The 17,104-nt window shown below is 44.5% G+C and overlaps 1 protein-coding gene across 5 annotated transcripts in view; it reads left to right on the top strand.

The window, feature by feature from the left end:
* The window catches only part of MAP3K13 (mitogen-activated protein kinase kinase kinase 13), a 161,605-nt gene extending 144,501 nt beyond the window's left edge, over positions 1-17,104 (top strand). For 3 of the 5 annotated variants that reach the window (XM_024997604.2, XM_010801213.4, XM_010801216.4), the window contains 5 exons: positions 427-564; positions 3,759-4,545; positions 7,345-7,415; positions 9,815-10,112; positions 11,506-17,104. In XM_024997604.2, the coding sequence (XP_024853372.1) occupies positions 427-564; positions 3,759-4,545; positions 7,345-7,415; positions 9,815-10,112; positions 11,506-11,607 (1,396 nt within the window). In that variant the 3' untranslated portion in view covers positions 11,608-17,104. 5 annotated transcript variants of the gene reach the window in all.

Raw genomic sequence — 17,104 nt, 5'->3', positions numbered from 1 at the left:
CAAGAAACTCTGGGGTCCTGACTAATAGCAGCTCCTGAAAATAAGTAGGACTTCAACCTTTGCTTGGTATCTCATGAGTCGTGTCAGGGGAAGGGAAGGTTGGCCTCCGAGTCCCATCTGCAAGCTGAAGAAAAAAAAAAATGAAGTCAGGTTAGTTTGAATTTAGTTTTGTTTTTTCTTCCTTTTTAACCTGAAGAGTAGCCTTGTTATTCAGATAGCCTATATCTGTTAAGTGTGGCCAGACTCTGTGGGTGGAGTAAACCTGTGAAAACATTCTGCCCACCTTTTCTCTCTGGGGTGACTGGTGGTTTAGTCACCAAGTCGTGTCCAACTCTTGTGACCCCATGGACTGTAGCCTGCCAGGCTTCTCTGTCCATAGGATTCTCCAGGCAAGACTGACACATGGCCTTTTCTTTCATTCTTCAGGCGTGAGCAGGCTGTGGAGAAGAAGTATCCTGGGACCTACAAACGACATCCTGTCCGTCCAATAATCCACCCCAATGCCATGGAGAAGCTCATGAAGAGGAAAGGCATGCCACACAGACCTGGGATGCAGGCCAAGCGGTGAGCATCTATACTGACACTATTCAGATAAGTGGGGAAATATGCCCCTAAAATACATTATCAGATGATGGTGAGTGTGGCCACATGGTACTGCCTCTGGATACAGAGTAGGGAAGTGGGAGAGAGTGTGTCCTGGACTCTGGGAATACAGTTATCACTGTCTAAGGCATCAATATTTATTATCTTAGCATGGAACAGTGAAGAGAAATGAAGTGGGGGCCGGACAGGCCTGGATTCAAATCCTATTAGAAGCTGTGTGATTTGGAATATGTCGGTTGATCTCTCTCAATGCCATCGGTAAAATGGTGTACTTTCTTTTTCTTTTCTTGACCCCCTAGTGAACAGAATTGAGTTCTGTATAATATGCATCATGGGTCTATGTATGTCTCACTTTTATTTATTCATTTAGTTCTTTTTAATAATGTAATAAGTGCCTGTAAATCCACCACCAAAACAAAAGCAGGCACTTTGATAATTACCTATATCTAATCATCTGGTTCCCCTCATCCCACTCCTGTGTGGAACTTTTGTGAGGTTTAAATAAGACGGCATGTGAAATCACCTAGGAAATCACAGTTGCTCAAAAAAAAAAAAAGTTAAAAAAAATTTTTAAAGATGCCCTTTCCCCTAATTACAACACATTTCCCTTGCTAGTTTAATGTTAGAATGCTCTTCCAGTCAGTTTTTTTAAATCAAACTCTCTGCTAGAGGAATTCCTCCCAATCAATGGAGTGTTGACCCAATCCTAAATTAATGCAAAAGAAAGACTGTGCCTTAAATGCAGTAAGAATAAAGGTAGTGAGAAAATGCAAACCAAGCATGTATTTTAAGACTTTCAGAACAGTGACCATCCCAGCACAGCCTGACTAATGTAAATCTAAACCACTGAGGGATAACTACATGGATTAATCCCAGGTTTGCTTTTACTTACCACACCTCACCATCTTCTGGTCAAGCTCTAGAGAAATTGTTTTTAGTTGGCACCTGGCAAACCCTTCCAGGAATCCCACCACTCCCTTCTTTTGGTATGTGAACTGGGCACAGCTTTCACCTGCTGGCTCCTCTCTGCAGTCTGCCAACAGCTAAAACACCAAGCACTTTGGGAGAAAATAGTACTGTTTCATTGTTCACAGTATGAGCTCGTGTTTACTTTTATTTCAGCTGTGAGAAACGTGTTTGAAAGTTTGACAGCACCAGTAGATGCTTAGTCGATGAGCTGAACTTGTCTAGAAAGGCAACTCAGAGTGGGTACTAGAGCTGCAGAGAGTTCTGTTGATCGCCTTTTGAAGGATTTATGTTTCAGATTATTTGGACAGTCCAGTGATTATCAAGTCAGCAGGCCAGTGGCCTCAGGTGATCAGAGAGGAGAAACCATCCACTATCTTTTAGCCTCAATTTGTGTTTAGTTAGGGACAGAAAAAGATGAACCATGATGGATCCACCAAGCCCATCACAAATTGAGTATAGTCTAATAAGATAGTTTAAATGCCTTATAACATGGAGAAGCTTGGAATGGGGAGAACTGTTCCTTGGTGTCCAAAGACTTGGCTTCAAGCTGTGAGTTCTGCCATTTCCTAGCTTTGTGATGGACACAAGCCAACTAACCTCTCTGGTCCCTCAGTGCTCTCATCTGTAAAATGGGTATTGTAATAGTAGGAAGGTGGTATTTTGTGTATTGTGAAGTGCTGTGTAAACTTGGGTGTGCTGTATCAGTGTTATTCTGTGATTTGGCACTGCCAGGTTGAGCAGCCTTCACCTATCTTAGGACACTTTCACCTAAGTTCTCTTTTAGATCCTGCCATAGCCAGTTACTGCGTAAATATTGATAGATGCCCTCACTGGGCCTTGGAGGGCTCTCTTTCCTCAGTAGAGAGCCCCAGGACCTCCCCAGATGCTGTCTGTGGCACAGGTTGGCCAACTGACCACAGTGCTGTGAATCTGAGACAGGAAGATGCTGATAATCCCACAGTACCCTATCCACCTCATCATATACTGGTGATAGCTGGAACTTCTGTACTCAGACAAGTCTTTAAATGAAATTCTCCTGGAAGAGAAGAAAAAAACCATCTCCTGCTGCCTGATGCCTACTGATTTGCTGTGAGGCCTGGCTTTTCAGAATGTGGTCCTCAGTTGAGATCATCTGAAAGCATGTTAGAAAGGCAGGCTCTGAGGTCCCATCCCACACCTATGCAGTCATTTTAACAAGCTCCCAGGTGATCTGTACATACCTTCAGGCTGTACTCCGACTGTCCAACAAGCCAGACTGGCAATTAGGAGAGACTGTTCATCTAGATTCTACCAGTAATGAGCTGTGAGACCAGAAGCCAATATGGTTGGGGTTTTGGGTTCCTTATCACATAGGATGAAGGCAGGACTGCACCTGCAGTTTCCCTGCAAGGTCTGGAACCCCCTGGGGCCTGAATAGAGGTGTCTTTGAGACCACTATGAGGGGAGAGAGGATGAGGAGCCACAGCCTTGTTGGGGGTGGCAGGGGCTTCTGCTTTCCTACCTCTCTTCAGCTGTTCTGGGTTTGGGTTTTTTAACCCAAATTTGAAATTTGGGTTAAATAATGGAAATTGACATATACCATTTTATTAATTTCAGGTGTATGGTATAATGATTCAACATATGTGTATATTGCAAAATGATCACCACAATAAGTTAACATCCATCACCATACATAGTTACAATTTTTTTTCTTGTGTGAGAACTTTTAAGATTTACTCTCCTGTGCATGCATGCATGCATGCTAAATTGCTTCAGTTGTATCCAACTCTTTGTGACCCTGTGGACTGTAGCCCGCCAGTAGATCCTCTGTCCATGGGATTCTTCAGGCAAGAATACTGCAGTGGGTTGCCATGCCTTCCTCCAGGGCATTTTCCCTACCCAGGAATCAAACCCACATCTCCTGCATGGCAGGCAGGTTCTTTACCACCAGCACCACCTGGGAAGCCCCATTTACTCTCCTAGCAACTTTCAAATACATAATAGAGTATTGTCAACCCCAGTTACACCGCCGTTAATCCCATGACTTACTTGTATCATAATTGGAAGTTGGTACTTTTTGATCCCCTTCACCCATATCACCCACCCCTAGTCCCATCACCCCACCTCTGGCAACCACCAGACCAAGTTTTCCTCAAACTTGAAAGAGTTTTCATATGTTTAAAACCAAACCTGTTCTTTCCTTGCAGGCCAGATCTGTTGAGATCTGAAGGTATCCCCAGTGTGGAAGTGGCTCCCACAGCATCCCCTTTATCCGGAAGTCCCAAACTGTCCTCCTCCAGCAGCAAGAGCCGATATCGGAGCAAACCACGCCACCGACGTGGGAACAGCCGAGGCAGCCACGGTGACTTTGCGGCCATCTTGAAAAACCAGCCAGCCCAGGAGGATTCGCCCCATCCCACTTCCCTCCACCAAGCTGAGCCCCAGTACCCATCTTCCCAGCACCATAATCTTCTGCAGCAGCAATACCAGCAACCCCCACCTGCCATGTCGCAGAGTCACCATCCCAGACTCAATATGCACGGACAGGACATTGCCACCTGCGCCAACAACCTGAGGTACTTTGGTCCTGCAGCAGCCCTGCGGAGCCCACTCAGCAACCACTCTCAAAGACAGATGCCTGGCTCTAGCCCTGACCTCATCTCCACGGCCATGGCGGCAGATTGTTGGAGAAGTTCTGAGCCTGACAAGGGCCAGGCTGGCCCCTGGGGCTGTTGTCAGGCTGACCCCTATGACCCCTGCCTCCAGTGCAGGCCAGAACAGCATGGGTCCCTAGACGTCCCCTCGGCCAAGCCGGTAGGGAGGAGCCCCAGCCTTTTCAAGCCACCAGCACACAATCCCCTCTTGGAAAATGCCCAGGGTTCTGAGAAAATGGAAGAAAATGAATTCAGCGGTTATCGGTCTGCATCATCCCTTGGCGCCTCTCATCACATCACTCCCCCAGTGCTACCTCGCAAAACAAGGCCACTTCAGAAGGTAAGGTGTAACGACAACAGCAGTGCGTCACTGCCTTTGAGGAATGTCGAAGCCTATCATATGCTATGCATTGTAGAATATATATAGAAATATGCATTTTGTAGAAGGATGAGATAACAAAAGCACAAATAGCAGTATTTTTGCTTTTAATACTTTCCACACTGCTTAGGTGATAGACTAAAGAATACAACTCCTGAATCAGGGCACTGATTCAAGTATATATAATTTATAAGTAGAAAAACAGCTGTATCTTAGGGCTATGTTATCAAAATAGGTTGGAATCCACTATCCTAGCCTGGTCCTAAGGATGTTACAAGAAGGAAGAATCCCATTATAAAACAGATTTTGGAAACATTCCCTCTCGGAGATTCCTAAGTACACGTTTAACAAATCCTAGGCTTTGCAGTGTTCTTGCCTGGAGAATCCCAGGGATGGGGAAGCCTGGTGGGCTGTCGTCTATGGGTCGCACAGAGTTGGACACGACTGAAGTGACTTAGCAGCAGCAGTAGCAGGCTTTGAGAAAGCATGCAGTAACCTCCTTTAAGCCATCTTTTGCCTCACCTATTTGACATACTGCCTTTTAAAAATAACACTTATTAATCCCCCATGGAACTCACTTTCTTCCCAGTATGTTTTAGAAAAACACCACCATTAACCATCAAGACCCAGCCAGTTCTCAGTCACCAAAACCTATTCCTCTCCTCCTCACCCACTGGCTGCCTGTGGTTTATTAGCTGGAAGTCCGGCTAAGTCTCCTACCTTATGTCAGAGCACAAGCTTGGTAGTCAGACAGACCTGAGTTCAAAACCAGGCTCTTCCACTTAGTACCTTTGTGAGCATCGGTTTCTAATCTATAAAATGGGGCTAATAGTGGACCCTGCCTCACTGATTGATGTGAAGATTAAATGAGTTAATATGTAAAGAATTTAGAATAGAACCTGGCATACAGCAACATTCCAAAAATATGAGCTCATCTTGCTAATGAAAAATAACACTATATATGAAAAGTGTTTAGCACACAGAAAACACCCACTCAGTTCTAACCATTGTTTCACGTCATCTTCGTTCATCGGGAGTTCCACTGAAGAAAGGAAAGTGTCTGAAATGCAAACGAGCATGTTTTGGTCAACTAGACATTTCCTAGGAAAGAAGCTGAAGCTGAGGGCCGCTGTCTCAGAGCTGTGCTTGCTCCTCCACATACAGTGCTGCTACTTACTGAGCATTCCCGGGGATACATCGTGTTTCTGGTAGTGCAGTGGATTTGGGCTAGTGCATTCTCTGCGGCTCTGACCCCCATGGGGTCAGATATTTTGGTCGCATCTTTATTGAGATATAATTCACTTACCATACAGTTCTCTCGTTTAAAGTGTACAACTCAGTTTTTTCTATTCAGAGTTGTGCAGCTATCAGCACAACTGATTTTAGAATCTTTTCATCACCCCCAGAAGAAACCCATCAGCCCACTCCCCAGTCCACTCCCAAGTAACATGTATCTTTGAACTATCCTGGTGCCATTTTGAGGCATCTGTGGGTCTGCAGGCCACGCAACACACTCCTCACACACTTGGCCTCCCTAGAACTACGCTCCCACAGGGCGGCTCAACATCTCTCTACTGAGATCCACTCCCAGGAGTGCTTTAGGGGGACGTGCTTGTCTCCACAGGCAGAATAGCTCCATCCCTGTGTTTCCTATTCAAAACGCGTATCAGAAGACAAATGGGTAAAAGCGATAGATTATTAGAACTGACTTTAAAAATAAATTATCCTTCCAACTTCCCTGACATTCCAGTGGTTAAAACTCAGCCTTCCAGCACAGGCCGTGCAGGTTTTATCTCTGGTCAGGGAGTTATGATCCCACATGCCTCGTGGCCAAAAAACTGAAACATAAACAACAGAAGCAATTGTGTAGCAAATTATGCTCAATTTTTGGTACAGTTATTTGGACCCACTTTACTCACCTCCCAAGGGATTGTTGTAATCCTGTGCATCATGGTGCTGTGGTTAATGATGGTTAATCATAAGTGGGGCTGTTCCTGTGCCCTTGAAGGGAAATGGAATCTTCCCTCAAGGGAAGATTGTGTTCTCAGATGAGACACTTACACACCCTTCCAGATCAACCACAGAGCCCAAGCAGTGACGGGGCCTCAGATGTCCCAGCCAGAACTCTCTTACCCATGCCTACGTGCTGACTCAGTCGTATGTTAAGCATCTACATTGTATGCAGTGTTGTGTTAATGGTGGAGGAGGAATAAAACAGAACAAGATGGGATCTGACCTTAAATGATGTCTTAGCAGTAGAGATGCTGTAAGCATAACAGCTGTAATACTAGAGAAAAAGTGATTGGTACATAAAGAGGGGAAGTAGTTGTTGGGCTTTGAAGAACCGAAAGACCACCTCTTGTTGAAGTCTGTGTGTCAGAGCCTAGAACCACTGGTGACAGTGGTTACAAGAGACCACCCCCAAATCTAAGGCCTCGTCTCTGGTTTCCCCTCCTGAGTACTCACCTGTGGACATTCTCATGGAAGCTTCACCTCCCTGAGGGCAAAGATAACCCAGCCTTACCCAGTTCTATGCGTCCTCCAGCATCGTGCAGGCCTGGATGGACACCCAGGGAAAGTTGCTATATGAATGAGTGAAGAGGTATGCTTTTCAAAATTACACTCAGCAAGCTACCTCTCAGTGCCTCTGATGATAATTAAATCTTTTACAGGGTCTCTGTGTACATATGTGTGTGTGCATGTGTGTGTGTGTGAATGTAAGAAAGAGAAATGAGACTCTTTTCTCCTTGTTCTTCTCAGAGTGGAGATGACTCCTCTGAAGAGGAAGAAGGGGAAGTAGATAGTGAAGTTGAATTTCCACGAAGACAGAGGTAAAACCAATAAACCTATGTGATTGCTTTCAGTGTAAGCAGGGAGAACCCCGAGTTTGCCACACCTTCAGTTCCATCGCAGGCCACTTTCTAACAGCCCCTTATAGGGAAGTTTGGACCCACTGTGTTCATGCTTTCCTGTTGGCCATTTTGGTAGCTGGCTATGCACTGCAGATCCTAGTTTATCCAAATTCACTAAACAATAACTGAAAGATGGGGAAAATAAATATGACTCAAGGTTATAATGGAGAATATAGTGGGCAGTTTATGAGAGATGGCTGTGCTGTTTTATGGGTAATTTTATTGGTTTCTAGTGTACCTCCTTGTATTAGTCTGCTCAGGCTGCTGTAACAAAATACCACAGACTAGGTGGCTTAAACAGAAGAAATTTATTTCTCCTAGTTCTGGAGCCGGAAAGTCCAAGATTCCTGGTGAAAACTCTCTTCCTGGCTTGCAGACAGCAGCCTTCCTGCTATGTCCTCACACGGTAGGGGAGAGAGAAAGAGCATAAGAGATCTTCATCTTCTTATAAGGCCACAGTCCTATCAGATTAGGGCCCCACCTATATGACCTCATTTAACCTTAATGAAGTGACTGAGCACATACACACACCTCCTGAAGACCCCATCTCCAAATTCAGTCACACTGTAGATAAGGCTTCAACATATAAATTTGGAGAGGATAGAATTCAATCCATAGCACTTCCCATGCGTTGGATTTTATACCTTACCAGGTTAAGTATGGAGAAGGCAATGGCACCCCACTCCAGTACTCTTGCCTGGAAAATCCCATGGACGGAGGAGCCTGGGGGGCTGCAGTCCATGGGGTCGCCAAGAGTCAGACACAACTGAGCAACTTCACTTTCACTTTTCACTTTCATGCATTGGAGAAGGCAATGGCACCCCACTCCAGTACTCTTGCCTGGAGAATCCCAGGGATGGCAGAGCCTGGTGGGCTGCCGTCTATGGGGTTGCACAGAGTCGCACATGACTGAAGTGACTTAGCAGCAGCAGCAGCAGCAGGTTAAGTATAGTTAAATAAGTTGATCCTCCTTCAGCCCATCCTTAGAAACAGCTTCCTGCCTAGCCAGCAATAAGAACTTTGCTTGTAGGACCAAAGAAGGACCATACAACCCTACCCCTAGAATTAACAGCTGCTCTCATGTAGAAGTATTGAAAGGAGTTTTCCTCCCAGGAGGCCTTTTCTGCTGATAGGCATTCTGTTCCTGAAGAGGAAGACTGTAAGAATACCCCAAGAAGGTTTGTGTACCTGCCCAGAACCAGGAATTTGCTGAGACCAAGGGACTCCCCATGCTTTGGCAGATTGTATTCTGGGCCCATATGCCATGCACAAAATTAAAGTCTGTTCTCACCCCTGAGTTATTCTACCACACTGCCGTTGCTACCTTGTTTCCTTGGGCACTATGTTTTCTCCTCTGCAGTGAGATTGACCCTGGATAACTGTCTTTTCATCCTCTGACCCCATTTTATGGGCATCACAATTACTTCCAGCATTTGTTCCTATGGTCACCATTAACTCAGCCCACCTGATGGCTCCCCACCTTTCTTTCTTGCTATGATACAAATTTTGTTTTAAACCTCATGATTTTACTTTTTCTATTATAACATTCTTCCCCTTGTCTCCCTTCTGGGTTACCAGCCTTGAGAAGTTGTGTGAGTCCTACCTTAACTTCCCTTTCCAACCTGGGCTTCCTGCATCTGGACTCTTGATGCCATCACTCCGGCCCATCACCTGGCCTGGTCATTAGCCAACCTCAGATCACAGGCCATCGGAATCGCTTTGTACTAAGAAATACAGGAAGGTCAGGCAATGACAGAGGGAGAGGCAGTCTTCATTTTTATTATTTGTTTTGTTATTTGAAGACAGTGTAAGCTAACAGCATTCTTATTTACTAGGCTCCTTTGTAAACAATGGGAGAGAAATGAGGAAGGTTTATAAATCCCCTCCCTGCTCCCCAGAAGCTTTGTCTCATGAGAGCTAAACCCCGACTTTACCTGGAGTGAGCACCTACTGCTGGACAGTGCCCACAGCTACAGAGTCAACGTTCCTGCCAAGCTCCTTTCTGTTAGGGGTCGATCCTAACAGCACTCAGCCTTCCGAGGCCCCCGTACCCAGTGAGAAGTGCAGTCCCTGCCAAAGACCAGCGGTAGCCATCAGCTTTGCAGCGTTGTGTAGAGCCACATAAGCATAGAAAACCAAACGAAAGGGGGAACGCAGATTTCCCTCTCTGTTGCTTTAAATAGTTTCTTCCTTTCTGGATTTGGCTCTCCCTCCGGGGCAAGCAGAAAACTAGATCACCTCCCACCAAGACTGCGACCAACAGACAAGAAAAACAGCCATTCCCAGGACTAAGTTCCTCTGGTTCTTTGTGGTTCTAGGCCCCATCGCTGTATCAGCAGCTGCCAGTCATATTCCACCTTTAGCTCTGAGAATTTCTCTGTGTCTGATGGCGAGGAAGGAAATACCAGTGACCACTCAAACAGCCCTGATGAGTTAGCAGATAAACTCGAAGATCACCTGGCAGAGAAGCTTGATGACCTGCTGTCCCAGACGCCGGAGATCCCCATTGAGATATCCTCACATTCGGACGGGCTCTCTGACAAGGAGTGTGCTGTGCGTCGCGTGAAAACACAGATGTCTCTGGGCAAGCTATGTGCGGAGGAACGTGGCTATGAGGTGGGGTCTTCTCCTCTCTTCTCCTCTCATCACTGTCCCCTTTCCTGGAGGTCTTTGTGTTAGAACATGCTCAAGTCCCTAGGGCCTTTACAATTATGGAGAAGGGCATGGCAACCCACTCCAGTATTCTTGCCTGGAGAATCCCATGGACAGAGGAGCCTGGCAGGCTACAGTCCATGGGGTCGCAAAGAGTCAGACACAACTGAGTGACTAACACACACACATATAGGATAGAATAACTTCCTCTATGAAGGAAGTAGAAGTATAAGTCTCCTATATACGGACCTTTAAGTTGCCAGCTTTCACGTTTGCATGCCCATCACTCAAGTTACCTCGTGTGTCTGGCGTACATTGTCACGTGTGTGCATCCTTCTCCTCGTGGTTGTGCTTTTGTGTAATTTTACTGTACAGCACTATATAGTGTACAGTAGGACAGTATCGATATGTCAAGCCCAGGATATCTGGAAGCAAGCATAAAAACAGCAGTGATGTAGCTGGTATTACTGTATTTTCAGGGTACGGTACTATAAGATTAAAAAGGTTTACTTGTGTGTTTTTTATATATTATCTGTGTGAAAAGTATTATAAACCTATTACAGTACAGTACTGTATAGCTGATTGTTTTAGTTGGGCTTAATGAACAAATTGGACTTACAAATGTGCTCTGAGAACAGAACTCATTCGTATGTAGGAGACTTACTACAGAGATAATAGAGCTTCCCGAAATGGGGTAGTTCTCCCAAATGAAGCACAAGCATAAAACTGCTCAGGAACCCTTCACCCCGAGATTCAACTCAAGCATCACTTCTGACCCTGTCTCCCAACCTAGTTGAGGGTATCTGCCTCCCTCCCCCAGGTCCACACCAGCCCCTACGTGCTGTCAGAGCACATGTACCACTTCAGTTAACATACAGTACTGCCTTCTCAGAGGATGGGTCACATCATGATTGGAAGCGTAGACCCTGGAGTCTGACTGCCCAGATGTCGACCTTAGCCTTTCCACTCACTCACTGTGTGATGGGGGGCGAGCCACTTAACCTCTCTGTAGGTCAGCTCCCGTATCCCATATACAGGCATGATAACAGCCTCTATTTCACAGAGGATGAAATGGATTAATAGATGTTAAAGCAGTCACAGCAGTGTCTGGAACATAGTGAACAATATATGTGGGACTGTGGGACACTATTTTCACTGTCGTCTTCTTCATTGTCATCATCATCTTTCTAAGTCTTCTTTCTCCATAAGTCCCACAAGGACAGGGTCTGGTCTCATCTATGTTAGCCAGTAACCCAGCACAGGACCTGTTCAAAATACATTTACTGAGGTGTTCAAAATACATTTACTGAGTAATTGGAGAAAGGAATTAAGGTCTTATGTTGTCTTGACTTTGCAGAATCCTATGCAGTTTGAAGAATCGGACTGTGACTCTTCAGATGGGGAGTGTTCTGATGCCACAGTCAGGACCAATAAACACTACAGCTCTGCTACCTGGTAATGAAAGAACACCCACCCTGAAGATCTCATGACTATACTGGCATTTCAAATTCACCACCCCCAGACTCTTCCCACTCTCCTCCTGCTTTTGTGTCTGGGAGGAGAGCTGCCCCATCTTTCTTACCCCTAGAAATGAGCTGCAATAACAGGAACATGAGACTTCGCAAATCTCTGGAGAAAAATATCCAAATGAAATTAAGTCTCACTGAACATTTCAATCAAGAATGGCAGGGATCTATTTTATTGAATATTCTAGCTACTGTAACATTGATATTTATTTTTGTTTGACATTTTAACACTTTGTACTGTAAAGAGTGAACTATATATGATAGAGAAAAAGACAATAATTTCTTGCAAAAAAAAAAAAAAGACAGCAAAAGGAGGAAAGGAAAAAAGTGAAATTTGGGAGCAACATCCTTGGGAGTTTGTGGGACCAGGAGGTATTATTGCTACTTGAACAGGGGACCAGTTCTTTTGGCTGTAAGTGACTGAAGAAGAGCCAAAGCAAGACATACTGAGCATTTTAGAAAACAAAGAGCAGCAGAAGAAAAGCAATTCCAGGTAACTTGTAAACAGACCACACTAAATTCAGCCAGCTTGTCCAGATGGGTGATGCAAAGACCTAGAAAAGTTTGGTGACCAGCTACTTGTATCCAAGGTCTTTGAGGGCATGTATTCAAAACTGTGTTTGTGGAAGCTGATGTCATTTTTAAAGTTTTAAACAGCATTTGGTAGTGAGACTTACAGGTAGTGTCCAACCTTGTCCTTGACAAATATTCCACTTTTTAATGCTGTCAGTGTCATGACCTTGGCAAGTGTGTTACCTTGACCAGTGTGTTGATTTTTCAGACTTGAGTGTCATTTCCCTGTATCCTACTTCCTTCCCACCTGTTGACTATGTCTTTTAGGGAAAAACGGGGCAGGGGAGGGAGAGCCTGAGGAAGAGAGGAGGATAAGACAACAGTGTTGGAAAAGCAAATGTGCAATTTGTGAAAGGACATTCACAGAATGTCTCAGTTTAACTACGTGGAGAAGATGGCAAGCACCGCTCCCTGGGACCAGGTTGTTTGTCTTCTAGAGTTTTATTGACTTAGATGGAACAGTCTTTGAAGGCAGCTAGGAGGTGTATGAGTCTGCCCAATGTCCAGTCCCAGACCATACCCTATGTCAGACCATACCCTATGTTTGTATTAACTCATTCTAACCCCAGAAGCTTTCGTGAGTGGCTGCCACGGTCAGAAAAAAGGCAAAACAGGCAATTTGCAAAAGGCAGCCCCTCCCCCACCATAATAGCTTTCCTGTTAAATGCTACTTGTAAAATGTATTTGGCTCCATGCAAATTTGAATAATTGGATTTGGAAATTCATAGAAAGAACAACTGATGCCAAGCAGAGATTGGAAAGATTTTATATTGTCCAAGACCTGAGTCCTTTCTGTCTCCAGGATCATGGGCTCTGAGAAACAAACCAAGGTATTTCATGGTGCCTCAGCTTTAAGGAAATTTTAATCTAGAATTTGATATAAAAACAGATGTTGGCCTAGTTTCTGTCTCCAGGATTAGTCACTGCCAAACACCCTTTCTCGGCTCAAGACCTAGAGAGGATGGTTTGAACTCTTTGACGCTGCATCAGATTGGACATCAGGCAAGACTTATACACCAGGTATTAAACCATTTCCAATAGAGGTGAAAGCATCGCCCTCCTCCAAGTGTCACTGATTGCATCAGCCAAAAAGCAAAAGCAGGAGGGAGTTTAGAGCAGTTCCTTTTGCTTGTTTGATCCCTCCATTTGTTTACACTTTATGTTGAGACATTGATTTAAAATTTAGTGTCTATAATTTATAGCTCTTAGGTAGGATGAAGGAAAATGTTTAACTTATACAGAGAGCAGTATTGTTTCATTAAATTATTCCATTTTGTATGAATTCTGTAGCTGGACTACATGAAAGATCTTAAGTTATGGCATTATTATCATTGTTATTTTATTTTATAATAATTATTATCCTTCTCATTTTCTGTCGATCAGAATGTGTGGTTTATGGTGTAGCACAGTGATTGTGTTGATTGCTAACCATGAGTTATTATGGATTTTTATGAAGGAATGAAAATGGAACTGCCATGTGGGAGCTCCCTGGTATTCGTCTTAGCTGTATTCCCTCATTTTCTGTGTACAACAACAATCATCTGAGGATGCGGGTACTGCCCTGAGGCCCAGTGGTTAACGCTGTGATTTTGACTTGATCACAAAAGCTCCTAGGTGGGCAGATGACTGAGTGGTGGACAAAGTTCCAAAGCTGTACACTTTCTCAAGTTTCTTAAGAAATAAAATCATGTGATCCATTAGAAGCACAAGAGAATTATTTAATGCCCAGAGAGAAACAGGCCTACAGGGAACCTACCTGGGGCCTGTGGGATAGTTTCAAGAACTGGCAACATGGTTTGTAAGCTCCTTCCTGCTAAATCCCTTAAAACCAACCTTCTTTCCTCCTAGTTAGGAGACTAAAAAGAGGAAATAGATGGCATGACAAAAAAAAAAAAAATGCCTAGCTGTGGTGATGATTAGGAAAGTTCTAGCCTGAGGCCTAATCTGTCAGTCACAGAGCTGGAAAAGCACCTTTTAAAGCCCATGTTTTATCCTCTGACTTCAGACCACACTGTACTATGAATCTCTCTGGCTCATTACTTCTGAGAACAGAGAGGCTATAATTCTGTATCCTCTTTCTGTCCAACATAAAACACTGACCCTTTAGCTTATCCAGGCCTTGCCCACCTATAGTGGCCAAAGAAAAAGATGAAGGTGAACGTGTCTTATCCCTTTCAGTGATGATCTTTCTGGAAAATCCACTCCAATACCTCATCGTTTTGATACCTTTTGAATTCCCATCTGGACTGTCATGATAATGCCATATATCTAACTGGATTGACTGTTAAGAGCATGTTAGGGCCGCAGACAGTGTTGAATCTTCAAGTCATTCACTGTATGGTCAAGAGCTGAATAAAGTTCTACATTGAACATTTGCTTATTTTCTTTAGTAGAAGTGACTAGAGGCTTCAGAGAAGAACAGTGTCTTTAGAGAAATGCCTTCTCTATCCCAGGCTACCCTTCACTGCCTGCTTTGAAGTAACCAGGACAATTTTGAATTGGTGTGTGTTTCTTTGAGAACAACTCCACAGTCATCTGAAGAGTGTGGAATGAAGAGCTCAGGGAATTTAAGAGCTAATTCTTCAGTCTGACAACTGGGCGACAGCACTTTAAGGAAACTCCCAGGACTATGATTTCAAGCTTCGTTGTCGATCAAAAGTTTAATCCCCTTGGGATGAATTCCACATTCCTTTAGCATCTGGTTGTAACTGACTGGAAGATAATGAGTTTTAATTTGTGTTGCAGATGAGCATTTGATTCTGATTCGCATCTATTTCTAGATCCTGTCCTCTGAACAACAATTCCTCTTAAAATTGCTTAGCAGAGGGACTCAGAAGCCTGCATCCCCTTTGAAGTTACAATAGACCTTACTACTGCTAAAGCCTGCATCTCCTTTGAAGTTAAAATAGACTTTACCACTGCTAAAGTTTAGACCTGTTGGCTAGATTGTGGGGAGCACCTTCCCAGGGAGGTGAAGAGCTAGCTGTGCTGTAAGATGGTTTGGTGTGACCTACTTGAAGTTCAGATATTTAAAAACTTTGGTATCAACAAATCTATCCTTCTAGAATTGAAGATATTTTTAGTTGTATTTAATTAGTACACTGGAGTTCCATTTCAGGGCCTCATTGTACTGAATTTGCCTCTTATCCAAGTAATAATAGACTTGATGGTTTGGGGTTTTCTTGGTACAACCTAATTTTAAAAGCCCTCTCCCACTGTGGAGCACTGATGTTTTTTTCAATGTGAATGTATCCTTATTGATCAAAAGATTTACCTTTTTCTTCCATGCCCTTATGTCTCTCTCTCCACCCCTTTTCTTAAAATGTTTCTACTTGAACTTCTTGCAACTGAATTCTATAAATTCCAAGGAATTCCTGCCCTGCTCTGCTCCTAGTAGAGTTTGCTCTATTGTGTTTCATTTTTCTACCAAGCCAGAAACCAGAATACCACCACATACCACCATCTACCGTCTTCACGCTATCCCAAACTGTGTTATTTATTAGTCACCATATCCTTTCCTGCTGAGCCTGGACACACCCTCCGAACCTCTCACAATACAGCACTTGGAGCAATAATTACCACTTGATTGGAATTGGTGTGCAAGGGGAGATCTATCTGCTGTCCCAACCTTAACCTCATAATTTCCTAAGGTGGTCTGAGATCTTGAGTTAGCCCACATGGGAGAATGATGGGATGTACCAGTATGCTGCTTCCAGGTCCCACCCTGTGGCCAAGGGGCAGCATGAAAGGCAGGAAAAAGGCTCCGTGCCTCCACCCACTGCCCCTTTGGTGTATGATTGCAATTGAATTCCAACATGTCTCTTCATTACATCATTTCATTGTGTTAAATGAACCTGTTCCTCACCACCTTCTATAAACAGAGGGTTAATTAAGAAGTCCCAGTTACTTGCTTCTTCCTTAGATTCTATGAGACTGAGGTACCAAAATGATGTGACATCCTTTTTAAGACTTTTGACTTGTACTGTCAGTATGAATTTAGTACCTTTCTAGGCAGCAAGAATCTTCTTCATTGCTGATTTCATAGAAAAAATGCCCTAATATACTCGCACCACCAGTGTTACCAACATACACAGACTAGCACAGAAGAAATCACATTGGTCTGCCTGTTTGCACGTTACAGCCAATACTGCAGCACCTGTTCAAACTGGAACGGACTAGACTGCCAAGTGGAGGACCTTTGTAGAAACTGGAACACTTCTTAGGGACAGGTGGCAGAAGAGGGGAGCTCACTGTTCTGAGAAATCGGGTTACCCAAAAGGAGTTGGGTGGTGGCTTCCCTGTCACGTGACTAGAGCACACTGGTGGAATTTCACACAGAGCCAGGTCCCCTGGCAGACAGCAAGGCCACTGCAAGGGAAGTGCTAGTACTGGTCGTTCAGTCATGCCCGACTCTGTGTGACCTCATGGACTGTCCGTGAAATTCTCCAGGCAAGAGTACTGGAGGGGGTTGTCATCTTCTCCAGGGGATCTTCCCGACCCAGGGATTGAACCCAAGTCTCCTGCATTGCAGGCAAATTCTTTACCATCTGAGCCACCAGAAAAGGTACTGTAAGACTTCAGCCAAGTCCCAGGCCTGCTCTCCAGAGCCACTTCACAGCACTCAGGGGAATGCTGGCTCCTGGCCCTAGGCTGTTGCCTGGGACCAGGCGGATGGGGTCCTCCAGGGGTTGCAGGTCAGAGGGAACCCCCACCAAAAGGTGCAGGCTAATAGGAAGGTGCCCTTTATTGACCGTGTCACCTGAGGAGCTCGCTCCCTCCAGTGCCCACTTCTCAGACTCTGGAGTGTGACAACCCACTTGGATTCTTGATTGCAATAAAATGTGAGTTCAATTTGAA

Source organism: Bos taurus, chromosome 1 (assembly GCF_002263795.3).
Source record: "Bos taurus isolate L1 Dominette 01449 registration number 42190680 breed Hereford chromosome 1, ARS-UCD2.0, whole genome shotgun sequence".
Taxonomy (NCBI): Eukaryota; Metazoa; Chordata; class Mammalia; order Artiodactyla; family Bovidae; genus Bos; species Bos taurus.
This window is presented reverse-complemented; position numbering and strand designations above follow the sequence as displayed.